At 36.3% G+C, this 27,776-nt stretch overlaps 5 protein-coding genes across 7 annotated transcripts in view; 1 reads left to right on the top strand and 4 right to left on the bottom strand.

The window, feature by feature from the left end:
* The window catches only part of LOC306866397 (structural maintenance of chromosomes protein 1B-like), a 29,252-nt gene extending 22,972 nt beyond the window's left edge, over nt 1-6,280 (bottom strand). For all 3 annotated transcript variants that reach the window (XM_079411583.1, XM_079411585.1, XM_079411584.1), the window contains exons 1-5: nt 6,056-6,280; nt 5,240-5,428; nt 5,040-5,152; nt 4,744-4,947; nt 4,430-4,668 (exon numbers count right to left, since the gene is read on the bottom strand). In XM_079411583.1, coding sequence (XP_079267709.1) covers nt 4,430-4,668; nt 4,744-4,947; nt 5,040-5,152; nt 5,240-5,428; nt 6,056-6,164 — 854 coding nt within the window. In that variant the 5' untranslated portion in view covers nt 6,165-6,280. The remainder of the gene's footprint in view (nt 1-4,429; nt 4,669-4,743; nt 4,948-5,039; nt 5,153-5,239; nt 5,429-6,055) is intronic.
* A 414-nt stretch (nt 6,281-6,694) lies between these two features.
* On the bottom strand, nt 6,695-10,262 carry cpa4 (carboxypeptidase A4). The gene is made up of 11 exons (XM_079412398.1): nt 10,167-10,262; nt 9,988-10,069; nt 9,730-9,864; nt 9,449-9,547; nt 9,250-9,351; nt 9,070-9,171; nt 8,891-9,001; nt 7,889-7,979; nt 7,228-7,427; nt 7,010-7,094; nt 6,695-6,924 (listed from the first exon to the last, which is right to left on the bottom strand). The coding sequence occupies exons 1-11, from the start codon at nt 10,229-10,231 to the stop codon at nt 6,737-6,739; spliced, it is 1,260 nt and encodes a 419-aa protein (XP_079268524.1). The 5' UTR covers nt 10,232-10,262; the 3' UTR covers nt 6,695-6,736.
* A 5,280-nt stretch (nt 10,263-15,542) lies between these two features.
* LOC306866945 (carboxypeptidase A2-like) lies at nt 15,543-18,801 on the bottom strand (the record flags this gene model as incomplete). The annotated part of the gene is made up of 11 exons (XM_079412399.1): nt 15,543-15,730; nt 16,508-16,592; nt 16,687-16,886; nt 16,969-17,065; nt 17,167-17,286; nt 17,721-17,822; nt 17,912-18,013; nt 18,093-18,191; nt 18,312-18,446; nt 18,556-18,637; nt 18,737-18,801. 11 exons carry the CDS (start codon nt 18,799-18,801, stop codon nt 15,543-15,545), a joined length of 1,275 nt encoding a protein of 424 aa, XP_079268525.1.
* A 1,088-nt stretch (nt 18,802-19,889) lies between these two features.
* cpa2 (carboxypeptidase A2 (pancreatic)) lies at nt 19,890-24,513 on the bottom strand. Its single transcript, XM_079411803.1, has 11 exons — nt 23,128-24,513; nt 22,958-23,039; nt 22,718-22,852; nt 22,499-22,597; nt 22,318-22,419; nt 22,127-22,228; nt 21,571-21,690; nt 21,373-21,469; nt 21,091-21,290; nt 20,912-20,996; nt 19,890-20,135 (listed from the first exon to the last, which is right to left on the bottom strand). Exons 1-11 carry the CDS (start codon nt 23,190-23,192, stop codon nt 19,948-19,950), a joined length of 1,275 nt encoding a protein of 424 aa, XP_079267929.1. The 5' UTR covers nt 23,193-24,513; the 3' UTR covers nt 19,890-19,947.
* On the top strand, nt 24,156-27,631 carry atp6v1e1a (ATPase H+ transporting V1 subunit E1a). Its single transcript, XM_079411804.1, has 9 exons — nt 24,156-24,350; nt 25,009-25,074; nt 25,158-25,267; nt 25,345-25,411; nt 25,508-25,597; nt 25,916-25,984; nt 26,093-26,187; nt 26,276-26,363; nt 26,463-27,631. Exons 1-9 carry the CDS (start codon nt 24,318-24,320, stop codon nt 26,523-26,525), a joined length of 681 nt encoding a protein of 226 aa, XP_079267930.1. The 5' UTR covers nt 24,156-24,317; the 3' UTR covers nt 26,526-27,631.
* Nucleotides 27,632-27,776: the final 145 nt, after the last annotated feature.

Raw genomic sequence — 27,776 nt, 5'->3', positions numbered from 1 at the left:
AAACTCATTCACTCTCATCTCTGAATTCACTTCTGCCTCTGTCTACAGCAAATAAAGCAGTGTTTGAAACATGTACATACAGAAGAAAATAACACATTAAGTACACTGCTGGACAATAACCAATCATTTGTATCCTAAATTAAGTTTTAACACTTTAGAATGGGGAACACACATTCACTATTAACTATGACTTTTGCCTCAATAAACTCTTCATTTACTGCTTATTAATAGCTTGTAAGGTAGTCGTTGTAGTTGTTAAATTTAGGATTATGGGATGCAGAATATGATCATGAAGAATACAGAATTAATATGTGCTTAAGTACTAATAAACATCCAATATGCAAGCTAATAATTACCTACTGTAGTTAGAGAAGTTGTTCATCATACTAATGTTATTTTTTTTTCTATATTTGACTAATTATGTGTTTTCTATGATTGGTCCATATATAATCCTACAAACGCTTGTGTATTAATATATTTTATACAATATAAAAACAGCCAGGTGTTAAAAGCCACTCTATCAGTTCTTCTCACCTGTGAAGTTTGTATTTCTTGTGTGTCGTCCTGATTCTGTCCTAACAAACCTAGGCTGACTGTTTCTTGGTCATTCTTGACAACACATAAAAACGTCAAATTAGTGCAATAAGGACAGAGCAGCCCTAAATGAAGATCGGTCCTGTATCAGATCAGTGCTTGCATAGCATACTTGATTGAAATACATCATGTAGATTTGGCAGAGTGTCACAATGCTGCAAACGCTGTAAAATCTCAGTTCAACATTATCTTTAATCTTATTTGAAGGGTTCTAATAACATACATACGTGTTAAAATAAAAGATGTTACAAAAGAGTTACGGAAAAATACACTGAAAATAAATAAGTGCATGTTTGTCCAGGCAGTTTTTTATTTCTCCATATAATGAACATAAAAAATCGCTAATTATTCAACAAGAGCAATAGGCAGAGTCACTCAACATTGTGCAACACTATTCGGATCCCACATGCCAACTTACGCTGCTTGACGTCTTCGTAAAAAAGGAGTGAAGAGTTTCTTGCCGCTTTGAACTCATCTCGACCTCTAATGAATGATGGATACAGCGCGGGACCGCGGGCGCGAGCCTGGACATGTCGTGACGTCACAAACTGAGTGACTGATTGCCATGGAAACGTAAACTTCATGTATAAATTATCCTGTCTCTTTGAATTTTAAATCATTCTGCATTTATATACATTGCTCCATTAAAACCTCAAGTTGCCGAGAACACAACTGTCCAATGAAAAAGTGCGGGGGACGAATTTACTTTTTATAATCTACGCCCCTGCATTAACCTCCGTTGTGGTACTTGTCGCACCAGGCAGGGAGCATGTGTACTACTGTAGAGCACGAACGGTTGTGACTAGCTTCTGATTGATGGCGCGCTTGCACTTTTTTGCCATTATTGCCATATTGAAGTCTCCTGTGGCATACTGTGCAAAGACACGTACCTGGCTGTTTGATTTTTTTTTAGCCCACGAACTAAAAGGCTTGCCATTCTCCCCCATTTCGCCAAGCCAAGCCCATCTCCATTTATTTTTTACACTTTTATCGATCTCTGATACATCGGAGCCTTCCTGCATTATAAGTGTGTCCATGCTATCTGAAATATAGTTCTACCTCAGCTGTAGCCTGACATGCAAAAAATAAACATATTAGAATAACTTTTAAAATGGATTGAACACACGGAGCACTTTTTTCCGTGAGCGGGAAAAGAAAACCCGGAGTGGATCCAGAGCGGAGTGATTACAGAACGCTTCGAGAGGAGTGAGGAACGTGCTTTCACTCCACTCCAGGCTTTGATCACATCCCCCTCAGCAGGCTGAATACACCTCATCTTTCCTTAATTTAAGACCTATTCAAACTGAAATTAAGACATTTATTACATTATTTGAGAAATGTAAGCCTATTTACGGCCTTAAAATTGTGAAAAGTGAATTTAAGACATTAAGGACAGGCGGAACCCTGCAATTGACGGAAATCCGTCATAGACTCGTTGCAATTAACGGAAATCCGTCGTAGCGACGGAGAACTTTAATCCCTGCATTATACAGTGAGACTAATATAAATATATATACACAAATGTGTGTGTGTGTGTGTGTGTGTGTGTGTATATACACTCACCGGCCACTTTATTAGGTACACCTGTTCAATTGCTTGGTAACAAATTGCTAATCAGTGAATAACATGGCAGCAACTCAATGCATTTAGGCATCTAGATGTGGTGAAGACGACTTGCTGAAGTTCAAACGGAGCATCAGAATGGGGAAGAAAGGGGATTTAAGTGACTTTGAACGTGGAATGGTTGTTGGTGCCAGACGGGCTGGTCTGAGTATTTCAAAAACTGCTGATCTACTGGGATTTTCACGCACAACCATCTCTAGGGTTTACAGAGAATGGTCCGAAAAGGAGAAAATATCCAGTGAGCGGCAGTTGTGTGGATGAAAATGCCTTGATGTCAGAGGAGACAGGACAGACTGGTTAGAGATGATAGAAAGGCAACAGTAACTCAAATAACCACTCGTTGCAACCAAGGTATGCAGAATACCATCTCTGAACGCACAACACGTCGAACCCTGAAGCAGATGGGCTACAGCAGCAGAAGACCACACCGGGTGCCGCTCCTGTCAGCTAAGAACAGGAAAAGGAGGCTACAATTGGACAATAGAAGATTGGAAAAACGTTGCCTGGTCTGATAAGTCTCGATTTCTGCTGCGACACTCAGATGGTAGGGTCAGAATTTGGCATAAAGAACATGAAAGCATGGATCCATCCTGCCTTGTCTCAACGGTTCAGGTTGGTGGTGGTGGTGTAATGGTGTGGGGGGTATTTTCTTGGCACACTTTGGGCCCCTTAGTACCAGTTGAGCATCGTTCAAATGACACAGCCTACCGGAGTATTGTTGCTGACCATGTCCATCCCTTTATGACTACAGTGTACCCATCTTCTGATGGCTACTTCCAGCAGGATAATGCACCGTGTCACAAAGCTCAAATCATCTCAGACTGGTTTCTTGAACATGACAATGAGTTCACTTTACTCAAATGGCCTCCACAGTCACCAGATCTCAATCCAATAGAGCACCTTTGGGATGTGGTGGAACGGGAGATTCGCATCATAGATGTGCAGCCGACAAATCTGCAGCAACTGCGTGATGCTATCGTGTCAATATGGACCAAAATCTCTGAGGAATGTTTCCAACACCTTGTTGAATCTATGCCACGAAGAATTAAGGCAGTTCTGAAGGCAAAAGGGGGTCCAACCCAGTACTAGCAAGATGTACCTAATAAAGTGGCCAGTGAGTGTATGTGTGAATATATATATATATAGTTTGTGATAACTCGTTTTTTTATTAATTTTCAAAAATCATGTTTTTTTATTATGTTATCATGTTTTTATTGTTTTCTTGTGTTAGTTAGCTAGAATTTTTAGTTTTTTTTTTACCTAATCAAAATAACCCAACTGCAGTTTGAATGAAATTAACCGAAAAGCACAATGGAAAAAAAAAATAGATTTTTGAGAATTGTTAAAAACGGAGCTATCCATTTTTGCAAATTAATTATTATATAGTAGTGCTCCGATTGATCGGCTAACGATCAATATCGGCCGATAATCGCTTTGGGATGTTTGATGGGCAGTCTCTAAAAAGGCAGATCTAAAAAAAAAAAAACGATCTAAAGCTGATGACGCGCCTGCTGTGAGAGATTTGGCACGACATGCAGCGGCACCGTCTCTGTCCGGTGTGGGTGAAATAATTACAATGCTGTACAATTCATATTTCTTCATTAAATGACTTCTAGAAGTAATTTGAAAACGTACTTTCTGTGAGACAATTTCGCAAACAGCATGAGTGAATCACTGCGTGCGCTCTCTCTCAAAATGCACAAATGGCTTCAAATCACATCACGTTTGCACTATAAGCGAGCTGCACAGTTGACACAGGAATTGTCACTTGCACAATTGAGGCAGTGTCGCATCGTCACTTAAGTTTATAAAATACATTTCTTTTTCATTCTTGCCAGTGTTTAAACTATTCAGCACTCGTGCACTCCCCCGGAGACTGTTTGCGCTCATGTCAATATATATACACACAAACACACACACTCATACCCACACACAAACATAAGATTATTTTTTACAAATACAGAATTTTATAAATATAAATACTTTTAATTGATAATTATATATTTTATTAGTTATTAATTGAAATAGTCCAATTATATGCATCTACTGTGTGTGTATATATATATTTTCTTTTAATATATAAAAATGTAAAGGTGTATTTTTCAAAATAATTTAAATTGTTTAAATCTACATATTTTAATTTAATATTCGTTTTATTTTTAAAGACACTTTATTTTTACTGCCAGTCAAAATGCATTGCCGGTGACTCAACCTGATCTCCTTCTCCAACTGCTGAAGTTCTCGATTCATGCGTCCATGTTCTTTCTTCTGAGCCTTCACAGTTTGTTCATAGACGTCCAGGCTGTTCTTCTGCTGCGCTGCAGCATCCTGCATGTCCCTCCGTGATTCGGACTGTGCGTCTATCTTTTTCTCATTGTGGAAAAGCTGAAAGAGGGTCAGCTGGAGTTTGTTTTCTCTGTGTTCATCCACCAGCGCCTGATATTTTTCCGCCTGACAAGATCGAGACAAATACATTGTCAAGAGGATGTAAACATTTTGACATCTGACAGGTCTTTAGTTTAATACCTCAGTCTTATCTTTGAAGACTTGTTTCTTCTCAACTGTAGCTGCTTTCTTCCTGTTAAAGTGGAACTGGGTGTCCTCTTTGGCTTTCTGCAGGGCCGACAGCTTGGCATCATACTCTGCGCTCAGCTCTCTGGAGTTGCTGATTCGTTCAAACATCTTTGTTCGTTCTTTAGCATTCATCATGGCAATTGACTCCACAGCACCCTGATTATCAGTGTAAGAATTAATATTAACATTATAAATTATCATAAAGACCGATAACCAAATGCTACAGCATTTGTTGACTACTGAAGCACCTGATACACCAGACAATTCTTCGCTTTCACCACAATGCCAATCTTCTCCAGCTCTCCAGTGTACTTCGCCAAAGTGATCTGTTTACCATTCACACGATACTCTGAAGATTCCCCTATAAAAAATGAATCATACCAACAGAAAACAATAAAATTTGCTGATGATCTATCATATGTTTTAGCCTGAGCTCAATCACACTCACCTGAAACGCGCCTGCTGAAGATCATTTCTTCATTATTGTCTCCACAGTATATCATACTCACGCTGGCGAAGGTGGACGAGGGTTTGCCGATGTGGGCACCGTGGATGAGATCTCTGATGTGTTTGACACGAAGATTTACTGCTCTCTCGCCCATCACAAATCCAAGAGCATCCATGACGTTAGATTTACCTTGAAAAAAACCAAGAAGAATTAATAATTATAATCAATACTGATGATGCCTCTTAAAAATTTTAGCATGCAAAAACAACCACACGATTCATATTTTTGCTATTACACTTAAAAACTGTGTTGGGTCAGTGGTACACTGATGGTACAAGAAGATACCAAGGTATTTATATGGTATTCTTGCTATATTTCACTACAACAGTATACAACACAAAATACAATGCTATAACGTTATATATCAATAATGGTGCATCTTTTATGCCTGATATTTCTTAAAAACGGCTTTAGAACTCAAAACGACATGTTTTGGCGCCGTTAATATTATTAAAAGTATTTCATTGCACTCTTTCCCATTCAAGAACCTCAATGTCGTTAGATTTGCCAAAATCTTTACAAAATAATAACGTAAAAAGAGACAAAATACAATTAAGACGCCATCTAAATACAGTTAGTTAAATGTAACTTATTGGACTTTTTTTCTTCAAACCCGTATGTAGCACGTTAACCATCTAATTAATGTAGGTTATTTAACAAAATTACTAATAAGTTAATTAATTTTGCCCTAGCGATATACAGTAGCGAACGGTTTTAAAAGGTTAGCCACGCAAATTAGCTTAATTAGCAGCTTACCTGATCCATTAGTGCCAATTATGCAATTAAACCTTTTAAATGGGCCAATAGTTTGTTTTCCTCGCCATGACTTGAAATTTTCGACGTCTAACTGTTTTAAGAAACCCATGTTTCATTTGTGGATGAGCCAGATAACGGCTTTACTGATATTAACTGCTTTACTCAAAGAAAGCTGCTGACTGAAAACAGGAGAAGGCGCGAAAACTGCGTCATACTGCTGCATCTGCCGATTTGAAAATTACCTCAAAGAAATATAAAAAAATTTGAGCCACTTAATTCTTCCAAAAATAAATATTTATATTTTGCATCAAGTTAAAATATCATAAATATACATCTAGGATTAATTCAGAATAGAATTTTAAGTTTTTAATCAAATAATTAATAAACGTACATGTAAAGGCATAACACAATGCATTCAAAAAAGAAATCATAAAATACGTTTCTGATTTAAAACATACAATAAAATAAAATAAAAAATAAAATCAATGTATTTTTAAAACTATACTATACTAACTGCTATATAACTAAACTATACTGTGATTGAGGCAAAATAGTAATTGTGAAAGGGCAATATGTTGTCACCATATAATGGCAAAAAAAAATATTTTCATATTTTTATTCCAAATAACTACTCCAGCAAAGGGTGTCTGAGACCTTTATTGAACCTTCAATAAATTTCTCTCAATAAGGGTGATTACGAACATATTCCATAATGTACTTGAGACCAAGCCAGGTCTCCTCTGCAGTGGGGACGATCTGGTTGGCAGGCAGCAGGAAACCGTAGTAGCCTGTATCACGCAACTCAAAGGCAAAGGAATATTTGATGCCAATATTGTAGGTCCAATCGATGCTTCCACCACTTGCTTGGTCTGAAATATAACAGGCCAGTATCATGATCAGAAAACAGTCAGAAGCCATATCTTGGTACTCAAACAGAACATGCAGTCTACTTACAGATAATTTTGCAGATGCTACCGACTTGGTATCTGGTGTTATAGAGGGAGGTGAGTTCTTTGATCGCAGCTGTGCCAACAGAATGCTACAATAAATGAAAACAACAATACAAAATATTAACAAGAAAATACAAAAATAAATAATAAATACATCTGAAAACGCAATTATATAAAACAAACCAGATTATACAAAAATTAAATGGATATGAACTGACTTACAAGCTCAGATTTGTCAGGAATGTCTGTGCATGTGTAACCATAGGGATACATTAAAAGTTGGGAGTAAGAGTGCATGGAGATGAAGGATTTGAAATTGCCGTGGCCCATGATGAGGTCCACAACGTTTTTCACTTCCACCTCAGAGTTAGCAAAGGGCCCATGGTAAGATTCGGAACAGGGGTCCTTGCTGGCTCCGGAACCTGGCAGAACATGTCTACAGTTAATTAAACGTTAGTTCTGGCAGGTCACGTGAGTCAAGCTTGCATTCTCAGCTGATCACATCTACCTATAGGAATATGACACCTATCGTGGCATTCCTATATAAGCTCTATTCAGTATTAATCAGCAGCAAATCACCCTTCTCCATCCCCAACTCCTCCTTTTCACAGTCAGGACTTAGCTTTCTGAGATTCCTTGCTGAAGCAGACTTCTTTTCTTGAATAATGCTACACTTAAATATCATGAAGTACATTAATGATATCTGCTTTGTTCTGTTCTGTTTACCCTAGGGGGGCTATTATTGCTGCTAAGTTTTTGCACAGAACAGAACCATACTGCCAAACCAAAACTTTGCTAAGTATCTATCATATTGACAATAGTGGTCCAGACAGAACTGTGTATGGTGTACTATTGCAACAAGACAATGATGATATCTACATACCACCAAAACCTGCATCCCAGTTCCTGTTGGGATCAGCGCCACGGCAGGAGGAGCCAGAGTTCACTGAGCGAGTTTTACGCCACATACGGTTCTGAATGTAGAGAACATTTTAATGCATATTTGCTTTATGTTTTTGACCGTTACATTAAGTGATATTTGGAACAATAATTATTGTATGAAAGGTTTTAAAAATTTGCATGTCAAGGCTTCAGAATTTGGTTTATTTTTTGGTACCAACCTACTTCTTACCAATCCTTATAAATAAAGATTAATTTAATGTTTATTTTCAGATTTATACATCTGCTACTACTCTAATATTGGGTAGAAAAACAAAATACTTATTTAATACTTTTTTATATTACATTAATAGTAAACTTATTTTGGCTTTATAAATTACAATATATGACTATATAAATTGCATTTATTTAATTTAGCCATTCATTTTCTCATATCAATTACTATTTTTAAAGCATAGTAAAAAATTCTGTTGATATCTAAAAATTATCAACTATTTTGTGTTAAGTGAAATAAAGTTGAAATCAACTGAAACATAAATATATGAAAAAATTAGAAATTAAGAAATTAAAAATGTTGCCTTGGCTAACTAACTGAAATAAAATGAATAAAATGATTGACCGAAAGCAAATGAAAACTAAAACTGGAAATAAACTAAATCTGAAATAAACATAAAACTACATAGCAATATTTATTAAAAATTAAAAGAAATGAAATGACAAAAATGCATATCAGAATGACAAAAATTTCAACAAAATACAAATAAAAACTGAAAAATAAAAGCTAATTCAAAATCTTAATAAAAACGATAAATAATACTAAAATAACACTGCAAGGGGGTCACTGGAATCAAAAACCCCTGCTCAACAAATCCTCAAACACCAAAAAATTGTTAACCAATTTGTGAGCTCTTGAGTATTTTAACATCTACCAAATATTTGCCATCTACCAAAACAAAACAAGTTAGTTCAACAGCAGGTGACCTACATTTGTACGAGTAAAAACATATCCATCAGGGTTGGTCACAATCATCAAGTAGATATCCATTTGACCAAGGAGAGAGGTCATGGAGGGATCAACGCCATAGTCTGAAGCAATCTAAAGTAGAAAAGATGATTATTCCACAAAATTAAAATTTTATTTTTATCACATTTCATTCATCTTACCTTGTTGGCGATCCACACAGCAGAAGCCTGAGTAACCCACTCCCTGGAGTGGATTCCAGCATCAACCCAGATCGCTGGTCGACTCACACCACCTGTGCTGAACTGGAATCAGTGCAAATAGATTAAACAAAGTCAGTGTTCAAAATCACATCTGTATTATTTAACTGTATCAGACTTTACCTTCAGAGCATACATGGGACGGTTCTCATAGGAGTTGCCAATGTGTACTTTAGTGATCAGGTTAGGGTGACTTGCAACAAGCGTGTCCATAAAACTGTATAGCTGAAGTGAATTAAATATTCAGACATTTGTTCATGTTAGAAAAGCTTATCATAATTCTTATATCATGCCAATTGTTTTCTATAGTCCAAATTCTTACAGTCTCCAGGTCATGATAAGCAGCAAAGTTGAAACTCTTGGTGCTGCGCTCCATCTTCGCATTACTAACCATTTCTGCTTTCTCTTTGTCCAAAAGTTCCTGAGACACAGAAAAACCTTGTATGTTACAGTTTTATTTGCAGTATTAACAGCTTATATTCTGGGACAAAATGCAAATTCTAAAAAGCTTTACCATGTAATTTCTAGTAATATTGATTTTACTGATACATTTTGCACAAGCTGATCATTTCAGTTCATGTTTTTGTTCTGTATTTTACACACCTGCACATTGTTGATCATGACAGTGAAAGGGATGTTGTTTTTCTTGAGGAAGTCCTTGACAGCATACAGACTGGAGTGAGGCACACGGATGTCAACAGGCCGTTCAGTGGAGAAGCCATGAGTCCAGAAATCCAGCTAGAGGATCACATATATACATATATATACATATATATGTGTGTGTGTGTGTGTGTGTGCAATAAAAGCTGTTGGTGTTCAAGTGAAAACTGAAATATGTCAGCAGATATAAAACGGTCATACCCCAGATTCCACATTCTCTTCCAGCTCCTTCAAAGCATGAATGTGGCTTTCAGATTCGGCATGGATTCTGAGAACTTGGTCTCTATTAAGAAAGAAATAAGACAATTATACATTTTAAACAAGAAACAAGGCTGACATATAGTAATAAGTCAATAAAGAAAAAAAGTATCTGAACTTACCCATTAAAGAGCTCCTCGCAGTGAACTGCAGCCAAGAGCGCAAAGACTGCTAGATAGAGTCTCATGTTCTCCTGTTCTGGGAATGATCTCTACTGTAGGCCTCTTTCAGGGAGAGCTGCTTTTATACACTCAGAGACATATGTTGAGTTCTCAGTAATATCAGTGCTGACGCATGTTGATATGATTATTAAGCAACAACAAGTGTGTATCTTTTCCAGGTGAACATTGCTGCAAATTTCTCAGGCTTCTAAATTTAGGTGGGAAATCGTTCAAAAGGCGACACAGTTTAAAGAGATTTAGTGGCTAAACCGAGTGAGTTTGTAATAAAGTATAAAAAATTACTATGGAAGTCAATGTCTATCATTCTTCAAAATATAAAAGAAATTCATACAGATTTGGAACAATTGAGGGTGAGTAAATGATGACAATTTCCATTTTTGCCTGAAGTATCCCTTTAAGTTTGTTCACAAGTTAGCAGACTGTTACATGAGTGGTTTTGAAAAAAGTTGCTGGCTTTTAAATTTATGCCATGGTGTCTTAAAGTACTGCAAGAACCACAAATTTGTGGCTTTGATCTTTCAATTTGTTACAGAATAAATGTACAGTATACACCAGATTTTATTTCCTATATAGTTTGTCTGTCTGGTTGTCGTCAAAAACCAAGAGAAGAACTCCTCAACTGGATTCAGAATTAGAGAGTATGGGGGAAACAATACTATCATGAATTATGGGAGGTTTTAACACTTAAAAACCCTCAAGGAACAAAAGGCTTGGGTCTTAAAAGTATGTGTTCTTTTTACTTTTATGTATGTATGTCTCTTTTGCATTTTCAAACAATGTTCAACAATTCATTTGCTAAATTCTTTCCTTTATGGGGATAGTTCACCAAAAATGAATATTTTGTTATTTACTCAGGCCTCAGGTTGTCCCAAACCTGTATGACATTTTACCCCTTTTTTATTTAGAAGAAAGAATACTGTTTTGTAACAATATAGGTGAGAGTAATTAATGACAGGATTGTCATTTCCAGTGAACTATCGCTTTAAGACCAGTATTGGATGGTGCATCAACAAAACACAAGTAAACCTACTGGTTATATTGTTTGTTAGTTTATTATAGATTTAGACATTTTGTTTAAACTGTGCTTAAAACATCAAAACAGTTCATGGTAGTCATTCTAAGAGGCACCAAAAGACTGTTGAAGTTACACAAGACAAAAGGCAAAAGATTTGACCCAAAAATACTGATATTTATTTTTTTTAATAAATAAACAAACGGCCATAAAACTGATTTTATAAACCTGAACAATGACCATCACAAAATGGATCTGAGAAATTTTGAAAAAAAAAAAAAATTTGACTGAAGAGATGGTATTTGGTTGAAGAGTGGCATTTGGGATGTTATTTGTTATTTGGACAACATTGAAGCTTAGTATCTGAAACGACACAAGTTTCATAGCATATATCCTCTAGGACCTTTACTGAAGCTTCATTACATTTCTCTCAGTCAGGGTGATCACAAACATATTTCATAATGTATCTGAGAGCAAACCATGTCTCCCTTGCAGTGGAAACGATCTGGTCGGCAGGCAGGAGGAATCCACATTCACCAGTGTCATGCAACTCGAAAGCAAAAGAGTATTTGATGCCACGTAGGTAAGCCCAGTCAACACTTGCACCACTAGCTTGATCTGAAATGAAATGTGAATTTGGCAATACTGAGACAACTTTTTATTCCTGGATTTTACATAGAAATCATAACACTTTTACAAAACAAGAATGACACATTTACTGTGTAGCATAGGCCTTTCAATATGATCTGTAAATCAAACATTTTGTGATACTATTGGCACTGGGTTGGTACATCTTTTTAATCTTATTTACATTTACATTTAGTCATTTGGCAGACGCTTTTATCCAAAGCGACTTACAATTGGGGAATACAAAAAGCGATTCATCTTGAAGAGGCAGTCAGACAGAGGAAGTGCTCGTAACACCAAGTCTCAGTCATTGTTCAAATAAGTACAAGCTAGTAGGTGGAGAGAAAGATAGAGGGACATTTTTTTTTTTTTTTTTTTTTGAGTTTAGGATGAAGTCAAGTAGTGCCGAAAGAGATGAGTTTTCAGTTGTTGCTTGAAGGTTGCCAGGGATCCGGCGTTCCGGATAGGGGTGGGAAGATTATTCCACCAGCCAGGAATGGTGAACGAGAATGTTCTGGAGAGTGATTTTGAGCCTCTCTGTGATGGTACCACAAGGCGTCGCTCACTAGCAGATCTCAAACTTCTGGAGGGGATGTAGGTTCGTAATAGTGAGTGGAAGTAGGAGGGTGCAGAGCCTGTGGTAGATCTGTACGCAAGCATCAGTGACTTGAACTGGATGCGAGCTGCCACTGGTAGCCAGTGCAAGGAGATGAAGAGAGGTGTAACATGCGCTCTTTTGGGCTCGTTGAAGATCAGTCGTGCCGCTGCATTCTGAATCATTTGTAGAGGTTTGATTGCGTTTGATGGCAGACCAGCCAGATTTTTTATTTACCCCTTAATTGGAAATAGTTTACCCAAAATGAAACTTTGCTTTGGAGAAAGCGTTATTATGGTGTTACGACCTGTGTTCGTTTGTTTTCTATTGCTTGTGTTCTTTTTCTTTTCTTGTTTTCTCTAATCCAAAACAGGTTCTCCAATCATGGGATGTAAGCAGCCATTGGTTGCCTAGTCGGGGCGGGGTCTTTAAAAGGACGCTGCTGACACTCATCGAGGAGCTCATTCTTGGTTCGGTCGCACGAAGAGAGCTCCGGAATCCCTCCTCCGGCCGATGATCAAATTGTGTTTTAGAGATTTTGTTTCTCGTTCTAGTAAACGTGCATCTTGTGTAAACTTCTGAACCGTTCTCCTACGTCTAAACCATTTTAACAGTGTGGAGCGTAGGGGCGTCCTGCCTTGTTTATTTTGAAATTGTTTGATCTCTGTTTTTGGGCAGGGAGTTAGGTAAGATAAATGTATTTTCTTATGGTATTTGATTAGGTTATTAATTTTCCCCTCTTTTCTTTTTATATTCGTTTTGTTTGTTATTTTGGCCTTTTGGACACCCTGAAGATTTGCTCTTTATTTCACTTGTTATTCTTTAATAAATTTATTACTTTTTGCTTCAATTTTGTGCATTTGTTTTTTTGGTTTTCAACCGGAGGGATGCGTGCTGGGATTCCATTTCCACAACCCAACTAATTATTTATTACGCCTCTTTAGTGTTTTATATTTTCCCTAGAGGCGGGGCGTAATAATGGATTATGGACTTGTATTTTGGTCACTTGCCTAATATAGTCACTGAATGCAATTTGAACTATAAATGTATTTAGTGTAACTGTTCACTGATTCTCTGAAAAACCTCAAATAGTTCTTCTATGACATCGAAAACGTAAAACAGACTTTTTGGAATCTATATTGTTAAATGTGATATTCCATGTCTCGGTAAGTGGTTAAAGTATAACCACTTCCACAATCCGCTCGCCACTAGTGTGGAAGATGCTTCCAACTTTATAAACTGTGTCATGCCAGGAATTGAGGGCTTTGCTTGCTTTGAGGCCACATTTCTTCTCTCTCTCTGACCAAAAGTTCCTGAGACACAGAAAAAAAGTGTATTACTGAAAAATCACAACTATTGAAATTTATAGGATTATAATCAATGGTTGACATTGTTCTACAAATTGTGTAGTTTATTAATGTTGTATTGATTTTGTATATAACTCACCTGCACATTGTTGATCATGACAGTGAAAGGGATGTTGTTTTTCTTGAGGAAGTCCTTGACAGCATACAGACTGGAGTGAGGCACACGGATGTCAACAGGTCATTCAGGAGAGATGGCATTAGTCCAGAAATCCAGCTAGTGGATCGCATAATATATAATCCACAATCTGAGAGATTTCCATGTCATATTGCACATATATGATCAAACAAAAGTTAAAGTATGTCAGCAGGGATTTAACAGATACCCCAGAATCCACGTCCCTTTCCAGCTTTTTCAAAATCTGAATGTGGTCTTCAGATTCTGCATTGATTCTGAGAACTTGGTCTCTATTAAGAAAGAAAAAAAGACAATTATACATTATGAACAAGAAACAAGGCTGACATACGTTAATGAGTCATACAAGGAGGAAAAGTATCTAAACTTACCCATTAAAGAGCTCCTCGCAGTGAACTGCTGCCAGGAGCACAAAGACTGCTAGATAGAGTCTCATGTTCTCTTGTTCTGGGAATGATCTCTACTGTAGGTCTCTTTCATGTAGAGCAGCTCTTATACACTCAGAAACCGTTGAAGTTTTATATTTTTACGCCTCTTCTAACCATATGATGACTTAAGTGACACCCTTGAACTTCCTTCAGTATATTCAGAGAACTGTTCTAGGTCTAGGCCTGGGTTGTAAAGTCAACTGAAAGGTGTGAGGCCACAGTTTTTTTCCTTTCCTCTAGTGCATTAGTAGATTTACGTTTGCTGGTTGGTCAAGAGGAAATGTACACTTGGATCCTTTCCCTATAGGGATGGATCTTTTATATCAGATTACATGGAAATTGCCAATTCCTTGTCAAATTGAGGATGAGGAGACCCATTATTTGGACCACAAGAGAGTCATTTAATAAAACGGAAAAATATAAAAACAAAATTCGGACAAGGGACCAGAAAAACTTAAATTAAAAAGAAAACATTGATTCTCAGTCATTCAGTGTTATTCATTAACACGTCTAAACAAAACTAATCCAAAGCAGGCTCAATTATTTGTAATCACAACTATTGATGCATAAGTTCATTGGGTATGGAAATAGTTTATTCTGAAACTGATCTGTATCTATCTTTGCCTTCTGTAATAATAGTGTCAGCTGAGACACAACCACTTCCTGTTAACTATGACACTTCAAAATGCTGATGAAAGTATGCCAGACCTCTCGATGGGACTGATCAATGGTGAACCATATATACTTGTAAAAACACACTGCAAAACCCACTCTCCCCAGAGAAGGAGAAGGGAATCACACCAGTGACGCACAATCACTTAAGGTGTTAACGTGAAAACTTGCTTGTCTTATAACACTTCTTATAAGTTAATAGGTATAGTTAACCTTAAGGGCTGCCAAAAAGACTGTTGAGGTTGAACAAGACAAAACTCAGCAGATTTGACCCTGCTAATAAAAACTGCTAATACAAGTTATTGTTGAAATTTGAACACTAACCATCACAAAATAGATTTGAGGAATTTGTTTGCATTGTGAATAAAGATTAAGGACTGGATACAAATTCTGACCTCTGTCAAAATTGAATCAAGGCCTTTTGGACAATGCTGTTTCACAGTATTTTCTGTGACCTTTATTGAAGCTTCATTACATTTCTCTCAGTAAGGGTGATCACAAACATATTGCATAATGTATCTGAGAGCATACCACGTCTCCTTTGCAGTGTTAAAGATCTGGTCGGCAGGCAGGAGGAATCCATATTTACCAGTGTCACGCAACTCGAAAGCAAAGGAATATTTGATGCCACGTTGGTAAGCCCAGTCAACACTTGCACCACTAGCTGGTTCTGAAAAGAAGCATACATTTTGCAATACTGAGACCACTTTTTAAAAAATCTTCAGTCTTTTGTAACGTGCAAATTGACCTTTCAGATCAACACATTCTACCATAACAAACCGACGAAGAAACAAACCCATCATCTGTCACATTTTCATGTATGAGTGAACCCTTCTGTTTAGGTACCTATTAGTACCTTTTGAAAGGGTACCGCCAACTTTTGAACCATTTTTTCTGAGCGTGAATATGCTTTACTTGTTGTTTTGCATGGACAAAGTTTTCTAGAATATATCTTGAATATTCTTCAGTAAGTATTGATAAATAAAGCATATCGTTGTCTAATTAAGCATACTTTACTGTTATATTTTGGCAAATAAATTTAAAACCAAAGTGGAAAACAGGCTGTAGCTATATAAAGTTTGAATGAGAAAAGATGAATGGATTATGAATCATGATTATGATGATGATAAATCTTGCCAAATATGGTCACTGAATGCAATTTGTACTAAAATGTATTCAGTGTAATGTAAACCATTGACAAAACCATGCATAGTTTAGAACACAGACAAATAAAAAGAAAGGTTCTTCACTGGCATCAATAGTTCTATGAAGAACCTTAAACACCAATGGAACCTTTTAAAGACTGTTTAGAACTATAAAGATTGGATTATTAAAATCTAAAAAAAAAAAGGTTGTTAACACACTTTTTTGTAATCTATACTTTTAAATGTGATATTCCATGTCTTGGTAAGTGGTTAAAACAGATCCACTTCCACAATCCACTAACCAATAATGTGGAAGATGCTTCCAACTTTATAAACGGTGCCATGCCAGGAATTGAGGGCGTTGCTTGCCTGTGAGGCCACATCATGCTAGAAAAAACACACACAAAAAAATTCACTGTGAGATCATAAAACAGACAAGATTCAGAAAGCCAAGGAGGTTTATGGGAGTAGATTTGCTTACCAGTTCAGTCCGGTCAGGAGCATCTGTGCCACTGTAGCCATACGGATACATTAAGAGCTGCTTGTAAGAGTGAAGGGTCATGAAGGATTTGAAGTTGCCGTGGCTCATGATGAAATCTGCAATGTTTTTCACTTCAATCTCAGATTGAGCAGAAGGACCGCGGTAGTCTTCAGCGCAGGGGTCATCGCTTGCTCCAGGACCTGGAGAAAATGTAGGCACATTTAATAAAGCAAAGTCATTCGGATCTGTTGCAACAAGAAAAAAACAACAGTATGACCGTACCACCAAATTCAGCATCCCAGTTTCTGTTGAGGTCGACACCGGGGCATTTGGGGTTAGAGGTTGCAGACCGGCTCTTACGCCACAAACGGTAAAACTCCTAAGGTAATGTTAATTAGCAACATATGCAATTACAACAGCTTATAAAATGCTTCTAAATATTTATTTGTGCTTTACGCAAACCAGTGAGTGGCTGCTTACATTGGGAGAGCGGTGAGTAAAGACATATCCATCAGGATTGGCCACAATCATCAAGTAAATATCCATTTTACTAAGGATACTGGGCACAGGGGCACGGTTTTCTTTAAAGTCTGTGGCAATCTACAGAGTCAAAAAGTTCAGAATGTTAAAAAGATATAAAAAATATAAATAATAATTAAATAAAAAATGTACATACAAATAAATAAATACAAATTGCTAAAAAGTTAATTGTGGCTGCACATGAGCTCTCTTTCTGGAAAATTCTAAAATAAGTAAATAAATATAAAATAATAAAAGATCTTGTTACTGCACATACCATTTAAATAAAAAAATTAAATGAAATAAAATCTAGCTAAAAATCATTTTAAGCATCCATTTATTAATGGAGGTCATGTGTAATAGCAAGTGAATACAAAAACTAAATGAGCTGGCACATATGATTTTTCCTGTCAGAAAAGAAAAAAAAGAAAAAAAAAGAAAATAGCTCTGAATGTAATATGACAAAAAGACTGAAACAAACAATAAAGGTATAATTCTTCAACAATCTCACTCACCCTGTCAGCAAGCCACACTGCAGTAGCATGAGAAATCCACTCCCTCGCATGGATTCCAGCATCAATCCAGATTGCAGGTCTTTTCTCTCCACCAGTGCTGAACTGTATGCATTGTATATATACATAAAATCAGGTAGTGATACATAGATATCAGTCTGTAATCTGAGTTTATAAGCATATGATCTGTTTACCTTCAAGACATACATGGGGCGGTTCTCATAAGTGCTGCCAATATTCACTTTAGAGATCAGGTTAGAGTGACTTGCAACAAGCGTGTCCATAAAATTGTAAATCTGAAAGGAATAAAAAGAAATTCGGATGTTTTGTTAGGTTATAAATATGGTTGTGCATGGATTTTTGCTGGAGACTTACAGTCTCCAGGTCATGATAAGCAGCAAAGTTGAAGTTCTTGGTCTGGCGTTCCACTTCTGCATTGCAAACCATTTCTTCTCTCTCTCTGACCAAAAGTTCCTGAGACACAGAAAAAGTTTTGAAATTTATAGGATTATAATCAAATCGCTGATCATCTTCTACAAATTTCGCAAAGGCAAATAATGTTATTTTGTGTATAGATTTTTGTAAATAACTCACCAGCACATTGTTGATCATGACAGTGAAAGGGATGTTGTTTTTCTTGAGGAAGTCCTTGACAGCATACAGACTGGAGTGAGGCACACGGATGTCAACAGGCCGTTCAGTTGAGAAGCCATGAGTCCAGAAATCCAGCTACAGGATCATATAATATATAATCCACAATCTGAGAGATTTCCATGTCATATTGCACATATATGATCAAACAAAAGTTAAAGTATGTCAGCAGGGATTTAACAGATACCCCAGAATCCACGTCCCTTTCCAGCTTTTTCAAAATCTGAATATGGTCTTCAGATTCTGCATTGATTCTGAGAACTTGGTCTCTATTAAGAAAGAAAAAAAGACAATTATACATTATGAACAAGAAACAAGGCTGACATACGTTAATGAGTCATACAAGGAAGAAAAGTATCTAAACTTACCCATTAAAGAGCTCCTCGCAGTGAACTGCTGCCAGGAGCACAAAGACTGCTAGATAGAGTCTCATGTTCTCTTGTTCTGGGAATGATCTCTACTGTAGGTCTCTTTCATGTAGAGCAGCTCTTATACACTCAGAAACCGTTGAAGTTTTATATTTTTACGCCTCTTCTAACCATATGATGACTTAAGTGACACCCTTGAACTTCCTTCAGTATATTCAGAGAACTGTTCTAGGTCTAGGCCTGGGTTGTAAAGTCAACTGAAAGGTGTGAGGCCACAGTTTTTTTCCTTTCCTCTAGTGCATTAGTAGATTTACGTTTGCTGGTTGGTCAAGAGGAAATGTACACTTGGATCCTTTCCCTATAGGGATGGATCTTTTATATCAGATTACATGGAAATTGCCAATTCCTTGTCAAATTGAGGATGAGGAGACCCATTATTTGGACCACAAGAGAGTCATTTAATAAAACGGAAAAATATAAAAACAAAATTCGGACAAGGGACCAGAAAAACCTAAATTAAAAAGAAAACATTGATTCTCAGTCATTCAGTGTTATTCATTAACACGTCTAAACAAAACTAATCCAAAGCAGGCTCAATTATTTGTAATCACAACTATTGATGCATAAGTTCATTGGGTATGGAAATAGTTTATTCTGAAACTGATCTGTATCTATCTTTGCCTTCTGTAATAATAGTGTCAGCTGAGACACAACCACTTCCTGTTAACTATGACACTTCAAAATGCTGATGAAAGTATGCCAGACCTCTCGATGGGACTGATCAATGGTGAACCATATATACTTGTAAAAACACACTGCAAAACCCACTCTCCCCAGAGAAGGAGAAGGGAATCACACCAGTGACGCACAATCACTTAAGGTGTTAACGTGAAAACTTGCTTGTCTTATAACACTTCTTATAAGTTAATAGGTATAGTTAACCTTAAGGGCTGCCAAAAAGACTGTTGAGGTTGAACAAGACAAAACTCAGCAGATTTGACCCTGTTAATAAAAACTGCTAATAAAAGTTATTGTTGAAATTTGAACACTAACCATCACAAAATAGATTTGAGGAATTTGTTTGCATTGTGAATAAAGATTAAGGACTGGATACAAATTCTGACCTCTGTCAAAATTGAATCAAGGCCTTTTGGACAATGCTGTTTCACAGTATTTTCTGTGACCTTTATTGAAGCTTCATTACATTTCTCTCAGTAAGGGTGATCACAAACATATTGCATAATGTATCTGAGAGCATACCACGTCTCCCTTGCAGTGGAAACGATCTGGTCGGCAGGCAGGAGGAATCCATATTCACCAGTGTCACGCAACTCGAAAGCAAAGGAATATTTGATGCCACGTTGGTAAGCCCAGTCAACACTTGCACCACTAGCTGGTTCTGAAAAGAAGCATGCATTTTGCAATACTGAGACCACTTTTTTAAAAATCTTCAGTCTTTTGTAACGTGCAAATTGACCTTTCAGATCAACACATTCTACCATAACAAACCGACGAAGAAACAAACCCATCATCTGTCACATTTTCATGTATGAGTGAACCCTTCTGTTTAGGTACCTATTAGTACCTTTTGAAAGGGTACCGCCAACTTTTGAACCATTTTTTCTGAGCGTGAATATGCTTTACTTGTTGTTTTGCATGGACAAAGTTTTCTAGAATATATCTTGAATATTCTTCAGTAAGTATTGATAAATAAAGCATATCGTTGTCTAATTAAGCATACTTTACTGTTATATTTTGGCAAATAAATTTAAAACCAAAGTGGAAAACAGGCTGTAGCTATATAAAGTTTGAATGAGAAAAGATGAATGGATTATGAATCATGATTATGATGATTATAAATCTTGCCAAATATGGTCACTGAATGCAATTTGTACTAAAATGTATTCAGTGTAATGTAAACCATTGACAAAACCATGCATAGTTTAGAACACAGACAAATAAAAAGAAAGGTTCTTCACTGGCATCAATAGTTCTATGAAGAACCTTTAACACCAATGGAACCTTTTAAAGACTGTTTAGAACTATAAAGATTGGATTATTAAAATCTAAAAAAAAAAAATGGTTAACACACTTTTTTGTAATCTATACTTTTAAATGTGATATTCCATGTCTTGGTAAGTGGTTAAAACAGATCCACTTCCACAATCCACTAACCAATAATGTGGAAGATGCTTCCAACTTTATAAACGGTGCCATGCCAGGAATTGAGGGCGTTGCTTGCCTGTGAGGCCACATCATGCTAGAAAAAACACACACAAAAAAATTCACTGTGAGATCATAAAACAGACAAGATTCAGAAAGCCAAGGAGGTTTATGGGAGTAGATTTGCTTACCAGTTCAGTCCGGTCAGGAGCATCTGTGCCACTGTAGCCATACGGATACATTAAGAGCTGCTTGTAAGAGTGAAGGGTCATGAAGGATTTGAAGTTGCCGTGGCTCATGATGAAATCTGCAATGTTTTTCACTTCAATCTCAGATTGAGCAGAAGGACCGCGGTAGTCTTCAGCGCAGGGGTCATCGCTTGCTCCAGGACCTGGAGAAAATGTAGGCACATTTAATAAAGCAAAGTCATTTGGATCTGTTGCAACAAGAAAAAACCAACAGTATGACCGTACCACCAAATTCAGCATCCCAGTTTCTGTTGAGGTCGACACCGGGGCATTTGGGGTTAGAGGTTGCAGACCGGCTCTTACGCCACAAACGGTAAAACTCCTAAGGTAATGTTAATTAGCAACATATGCAATTACAACAGCTTATAAAATGCTTCTAAATATTTATTTGTGCTTTACGCAAACCAGTGAGTGGCTGCTTACATTGGGAGAGCGGTGAGTAAAGACATATCCATCAGGATTGGCCACAATCATCAAGTAAATATCCATTTTACTAAGGATGCTGGGCACAGGGGCACGGTTTTCCTTAAAGTCTGTGGCAATCTACAGAGTCAAAAAGTTCAGAATGTTAAAAAGATATAAAAAAATATAAATAATAATTAAATAAAAAATGTACATACAAATAAATAAATACAAATTGCTAAAAAGTTAATTGTGGCTGCACATGAGCTCTCTTTCTGGAAAATTCTAAAATAAGTAAATAAATATAAAATAATAAAAGATCTTGTTACTGCACATACCATTTAAATAAAAAAACATTATGAAATAAAATCTAGCTAAAAATCATTTTAAGCATCCATTTATTAATGGAGGTCATGTGTAATAGCAAGTGAACTACAAAAACTAAATGAGCTGGCAGATATGATTTTTCCTGTCAGAAAATAAAAATAAAAAAAAACAAGAAAATAGCTCTGAATGTAATATTACAAAAAGACTGAAACAAACAATAAAGGTATAATTCTTCAACAATCTCACTCACCCTGTCAGCAAGCCACACTGCAGTAGCATGAGAAATCCACTCCCTCGCATGGATTCCAGCATCAATCCAGATTGCAGGTCTTTTCTCTCCACCAGTGCTGAACTGTATGCGTTGTATATATACAAAAAATCAAGTAGTGATACATAGATATCAGTCTGTAATCTGAGTTTATAAGCATATGATCTGTTTACCTTCAAGACATACATGGGGCGGTTCTCATAAGTGCTGCCAATATTCACTTTAGAGATCAGGTTAGAGTGACTTGCAACAAGCGTGTCCATAAAATTGTAAATCTGAAAGGAATAAAAAGAAATTTGGATGTTTTGTTAGGTTATAAATATGGTTGTGCATGGATTTTTGCTGGAGACTTACAGTCTCCAGGTCATGATAAGCAGCAAAGTTGAAGTTCTTGGTCTGGCGTTCCACTTCTGCATTGCAAACCATTTCTTCTCTCTCTCTGACCAAAAGTTCCTGAGACACAGAAAAAGTTTTGAAACTTATAGGATTATAATCAAATCGCTGATCATCTTCTACAAATTTCGCAAAGGCAAATAATGTTATTTTGTGTATAGATTTTTGTAAATAACTCACCAGCACATTGTTGATCATGACAGTGAAAGGGATGTTGTTTTTCTTGAGGAAGTCCTTGACAGCATACAGACTGGAGTGAGGCACACGGATGTCAACAGGCCGTTCAGTTGAGAAGCCATGAGTCCAGAAATCCAGCTACAGGATCATATAATATATAATCCACAATCTGAGAGATTTCCATGTCATATTGCATATATGTGATCAATTAAAACATGTCACAGCAGGCATTTTAACACATACCCCAGAATCCATGTCTCTTTCCAGCTTTTTCAAAATCTGAATGTGGTTTTGAGATTCTGCATTGATTCTGAGAACCTGGTCTCTATTAAGAAAGAAAAAAAAAAATACAGTTAGACATTTTAAACAAGAAACAAGGCTGACATACGTTAATAAGTCATAAAAGAATTTACCCATTAAAGAGCTCCTCGCAGTGAACTGCTGCCAGGAGCGCAAAGACTGCTAGATAGAGTCTCATGTTCTCCTGTTCTGGGAATGATCTCTACTGTAGGTCTCTTTCATTTAGAGCAGCTCTTATACACTCACAGACATATGTTGAGTTCTCAGTAGTATTAGTGCTGATGCAGGTTAATTTGACTTTTGTCACCTGATGCAGCCAACTTTTGAATGTGTATCTGCTCCAGGTGTGCATTGCTTTGTGTTTCTCAGTGAAAAAAAAAAGAAGAGGGACAAAGAAAAGTTTCAACTCACATGACGCTCACTTCATAGTGTGTATAAATCAAGAGTGAAACATGTTTTGACTTTTATTCCTTCTCAGGATATGAATTCTTGATATCAACAATTCAGTTTTTACTAGTGAAAATACAATTACAATTGAATTGTTGATATCAAGAATTAACATTGTTACTAGTGGAAATGTAATTCCTGATATCAAGAATTAGCATTTTAACTAGTAAAAATTGAATTGTTGATATCAAGAATTCATATCATGTGAAGGAATAAAAGTTAAAACGGCTTGCCATAGAAACATACTAGTCTTCAGAGCTGCTCATGTCGAGGCCAAAGGTCAAGATTGCAAATTATCTGGCTATCCTCTAATTTACTTAGTCTCAAACTTAAATACATTTAGCATTACTTGGATTTTAATCAATACTTTAAATATGCAAACAACGACAATCAAAATTTAGCCTTTAAAAGAAATGTATATCTACTGAAAAAAGTAGGGTGAGATAACATGTGGCCCAACAGGTTTTCCCATTGAGAAAATCACCTTTTATCATAACATTTCGTCTTGGACGTTTAATTGGATTAAATATATTCTCTTACAATCGTTCACAATTACAACTTTTCCAAGAATTAATTAATACCTCCTGCACGCAGCAAGTCATAAAGTGTATTTGAAGTCAGAGCTCAAACAAGAAAATGAGAAATGTGCGGAGCCTTAACTCGGACGTGACGCTTTCAAATCACGTGACGCCTTCATTCTTGTCAGCTGACGCTTGGCGGAACTGAAGTTTAGTCCTGCACATTTTAGTAATATAAATAAAGTAGTGGATAGTTTAGTTTAGTAGTTTCTAGTCTTAAATATTCTCTTTGATAAATCTATCTTAAAATCACAGTCAGTGCCTTAAAAACATCAGCCATGGCGCTCAGCGATGCCGCCGTACAGAAACAGGTAAGAAAACCAGACTTTAGAGTTTATTTAATTAACCATTATATACAGTAACGTTATATGTTTTATAAACTAATAACTAGTAAAAAAAAAATTGATAATTGTCGTAAACATATTTTAAGAATGTGAAAGCGATTGTCCCATTACTTTTAAATCACGTTTTTAAACTCATCTTTTAAAATCAGATTATAGTTTAATAACGCTGATGTTGTATTATATTTGTTATGAATTATATATTGTTTGTAAGGTGTCCTTAAATGTTTTGAAAGGCGTATATAAATAAAATGCGTTATTTTATTATTATTTATTGTCTAGCACTTGTAGCTAGACATCTCTTTATATTCCATTCACTTTGAAGAGGACAAAGGCACCATCTTAAATCTAGAGTGCATTAATTAATATTGTTTGAGTGTTTAATGCTGTGTATTATCAAGCCAAAAGAGGAAATCTCTGTCCTTCAGTTGTCCAGCACACATCCATGGACTTCCCCAACAGCACTGATGCAACACTTTGTCTCATTTCCCCATCATTTTCTACCCTCATCGCCTTTTATTTTATTACATCATCTCAATAAAGGATCAGAGGGGCTTGGAAACTCTAACACTGTAATTTAACCTTGCTTTGCTCTTTTATTGACACCGATCTCCTTGCATGTCTCCAGATCAAACACATGATGGCCTTTATTGAACAGGAAGCCAATGAGAAGGCAGAAGAAATAGAAGCAAAGGTAAAGTATAAATGCAGTGATTAGCATAAGTGCATGAATATGGTCTGAATTTGTCTGGAGCATCATGTGTATGTGGCTTGCAGGCAGAAGAAGAGTTTAATATTGAAAAAGGACGACTGGTACAGACTCAGAGGTTGAAGATAATGGAGTACTATGAGAAGAAAGAGAAACAGATTGAACAACAGAAGAAAATGTGAGTTTGAGGTCTTTAAATGAGTAACACGAGACCTTCTTTAGATTATTTAATAACGTCTCTGTTCAAATCCACAGCCAAATGTCGAATTTGATGAACCAGGCCAGACTGAAGGTACTCAAAGCTCGTGATGACATGATTAAGGTATGATGATTATGTAATTTTGACATTTCTAGCATTTATACTTTTATAGAATTGCAAGAAATCTCACCTTCATCTTCCTCATGTGATTCTTTGCAGGATCTCCTTAATGAAGCAAGACAACAGCTGGCCAACATTGCCAAAAACCCAAATGAGTACCCAACACTGCTGGAGGGGCTGGTGTTACAGGTCAGCTGATTTCTATTTTAAATAATTGCTTCTTTTTAACTTTTTATTCATCAAAGAATCTTAAAGTATCACAGGATCCAAAAAATATTAAGTAGCACAACCATTTCCAACATACAGTAGATAATAAATCAGCATATCAGAATGATTTCTTAACACTGGAGTAATGATGCTGAAAATTCAGCTTTGCCACCACAGAAATAAATTAAATAGAAAACCTTTCAATTGTAATAATATTTCACAATATTACAGTTTTTTTCTTGCATTTATTACTTTTATGATTAATAACTATTTTATTACCTTTTCTTTTTGCCTTGGCAGGGATTTTATCAGCTGTTGGAGCCCAAGGTTATAGTTCGGTGCAGAAAGGAAGATGTAGCGATGGTACAGGTGAGCTATGTTCACCGTCAATCTGTTGACATCATATTCTGCAATATGCATATGAACTATACAAACCTTTTACATTTTTAAGGAGGTTGATATACCTGTTCATAATAGGCTGCTGTTAAGAAAAACATCCCCATCTACAAAGAGACAGTAAAGAGTAATATTGAAGTGCGCATTGACGAAAACAACTTCCTGGCCCCTGATTTGTGAGATCACTTATATACTCAGTTTTGTTGAAAAAGGCTCATTTATACATAATTAGATGTGTTAACTGGCCATGCTTTTCATCCTCAGCTCAGGAGGTGTTGAAGTCTATAACGCTGATGGCAAAATCAAGGTGTCCAACACACTGGAGAGCAGACTGGACCTTCTAGCGCAACAGGTAGAGAATCCAATCACATTGTAGAACAGGAAGAAACAGGATAAAAGCTGTTTGTTGTATTACCAGGTCCTCATATTCTTTGCTTTCCTGTTTTCACAGATGATGCCTGAGATCAGAGTGCAACTGTTTGGTGCCAACCAAAACCGCAAGTTTATGGACTAATGGTCTGTTAGTAAAAGTGCTTTTGAGATAGTTGGGAGAACGATGAAATACAAAAGCCCTGATAAAGTGACAACGAGGTTTTATTATTTTTTTAAGGTCACTTTCTGTTGCAATTCAGGAAATTCATCTGATCATGTTTCAGCAATAAGTTGCTTTCTCTCTTTCTTTTGTGTTTTTCTTGAAAAAAAACAAGCCAAAGAAAGTTCAAATGAAAGGCTTATTATGTGTGCTTATGTTACCTTATACCTCTCCTTTGAGTGTTTATTTAGCGCTTTCTGTTTGAAAATCATGTCATCTCTAGGGAAAGTGGACACCGGATATTTTATCTTCGTCTGTTTGAACAAAAAGCTTTAAGCACTCGGGAACTTAAATAGTTTTTCTTTGAGTGTTGTTAGGTAAGCTAGCAGCCTATCAGGTTTTCCCTGGAAAAGGGAAACCCTCATTTGATGTCTTAAAAAAATATGGATGCCTTTGTACTTGTTTGTGTGTTTTCAGTTGTAGTACAACTGCATTATACTACAGAGAAATAAATCAAATATATTTATTTATATTTTGAAGCATTTCTGTGCCCATGACAATATAAACAAAACATTGCTTGTTGGTTACATCAAGTCAGAAATCTGACAGAGGCTTAAAGATGCTACAAATACCTCAAACATTAAAAACACGCTGCCCTCTTGTGGAATTCAAATACACGAGATGCAAATTTTTTTGCAAAGTTTTTGCATAATCAAATCAATGACTCTAGTTCAGACCATGTTTTCGAGATACTTTAAAATACAAAAGCTCTTCAGTGATTTAATAAGCAGAGATGCCTATATCAGTCTTGCATATTTAATACAGATTGCTTGTTGCTCATTACAATTATTTAGTATAACACATGAATATGAAGCCTCTGAGATATTTTTTTTCACAGAAATCAAGTCTTATCTTCCAGGAATATGCCACTACATATGTTTAAAAATATCTCTTTCTCGGTATTATTAAAATACTGTATTATTTGAAAAACTCTATTATCTGAAATATTTGAAACAGAAATATCTTACATTTTTCTGCTATTGTTTCTTTTTACAGAAGTACACACAAAATTAAACTATACAAGATCTAATTTCTCTATTTTTCACTGTACCCTTTTCTACCGAATGTGAAAAACTACAGCAAAATCAGTTCTCTACATAAGAATGACTCTCTCTCTCTCTCTCTCTCTCTCTCTATATATATATATATATATATATGGTACTTATATTTTGT

The sequence above is a fragment of the Barbus barbus genome, assembly GCF_936440315.1.
Source record: "Barbus barbus genome assembly, chromosome: 48".
Classification (NCBI taxonomy): Eukaryota; Metazoa; Chordata; class Actinopteri; order Cypriniformes; family Cyprinidae; genus Barbus; species Barbus barbus.
This window is presented reverse-complemented; position numbering and strand designations above follow the sequence as displayed.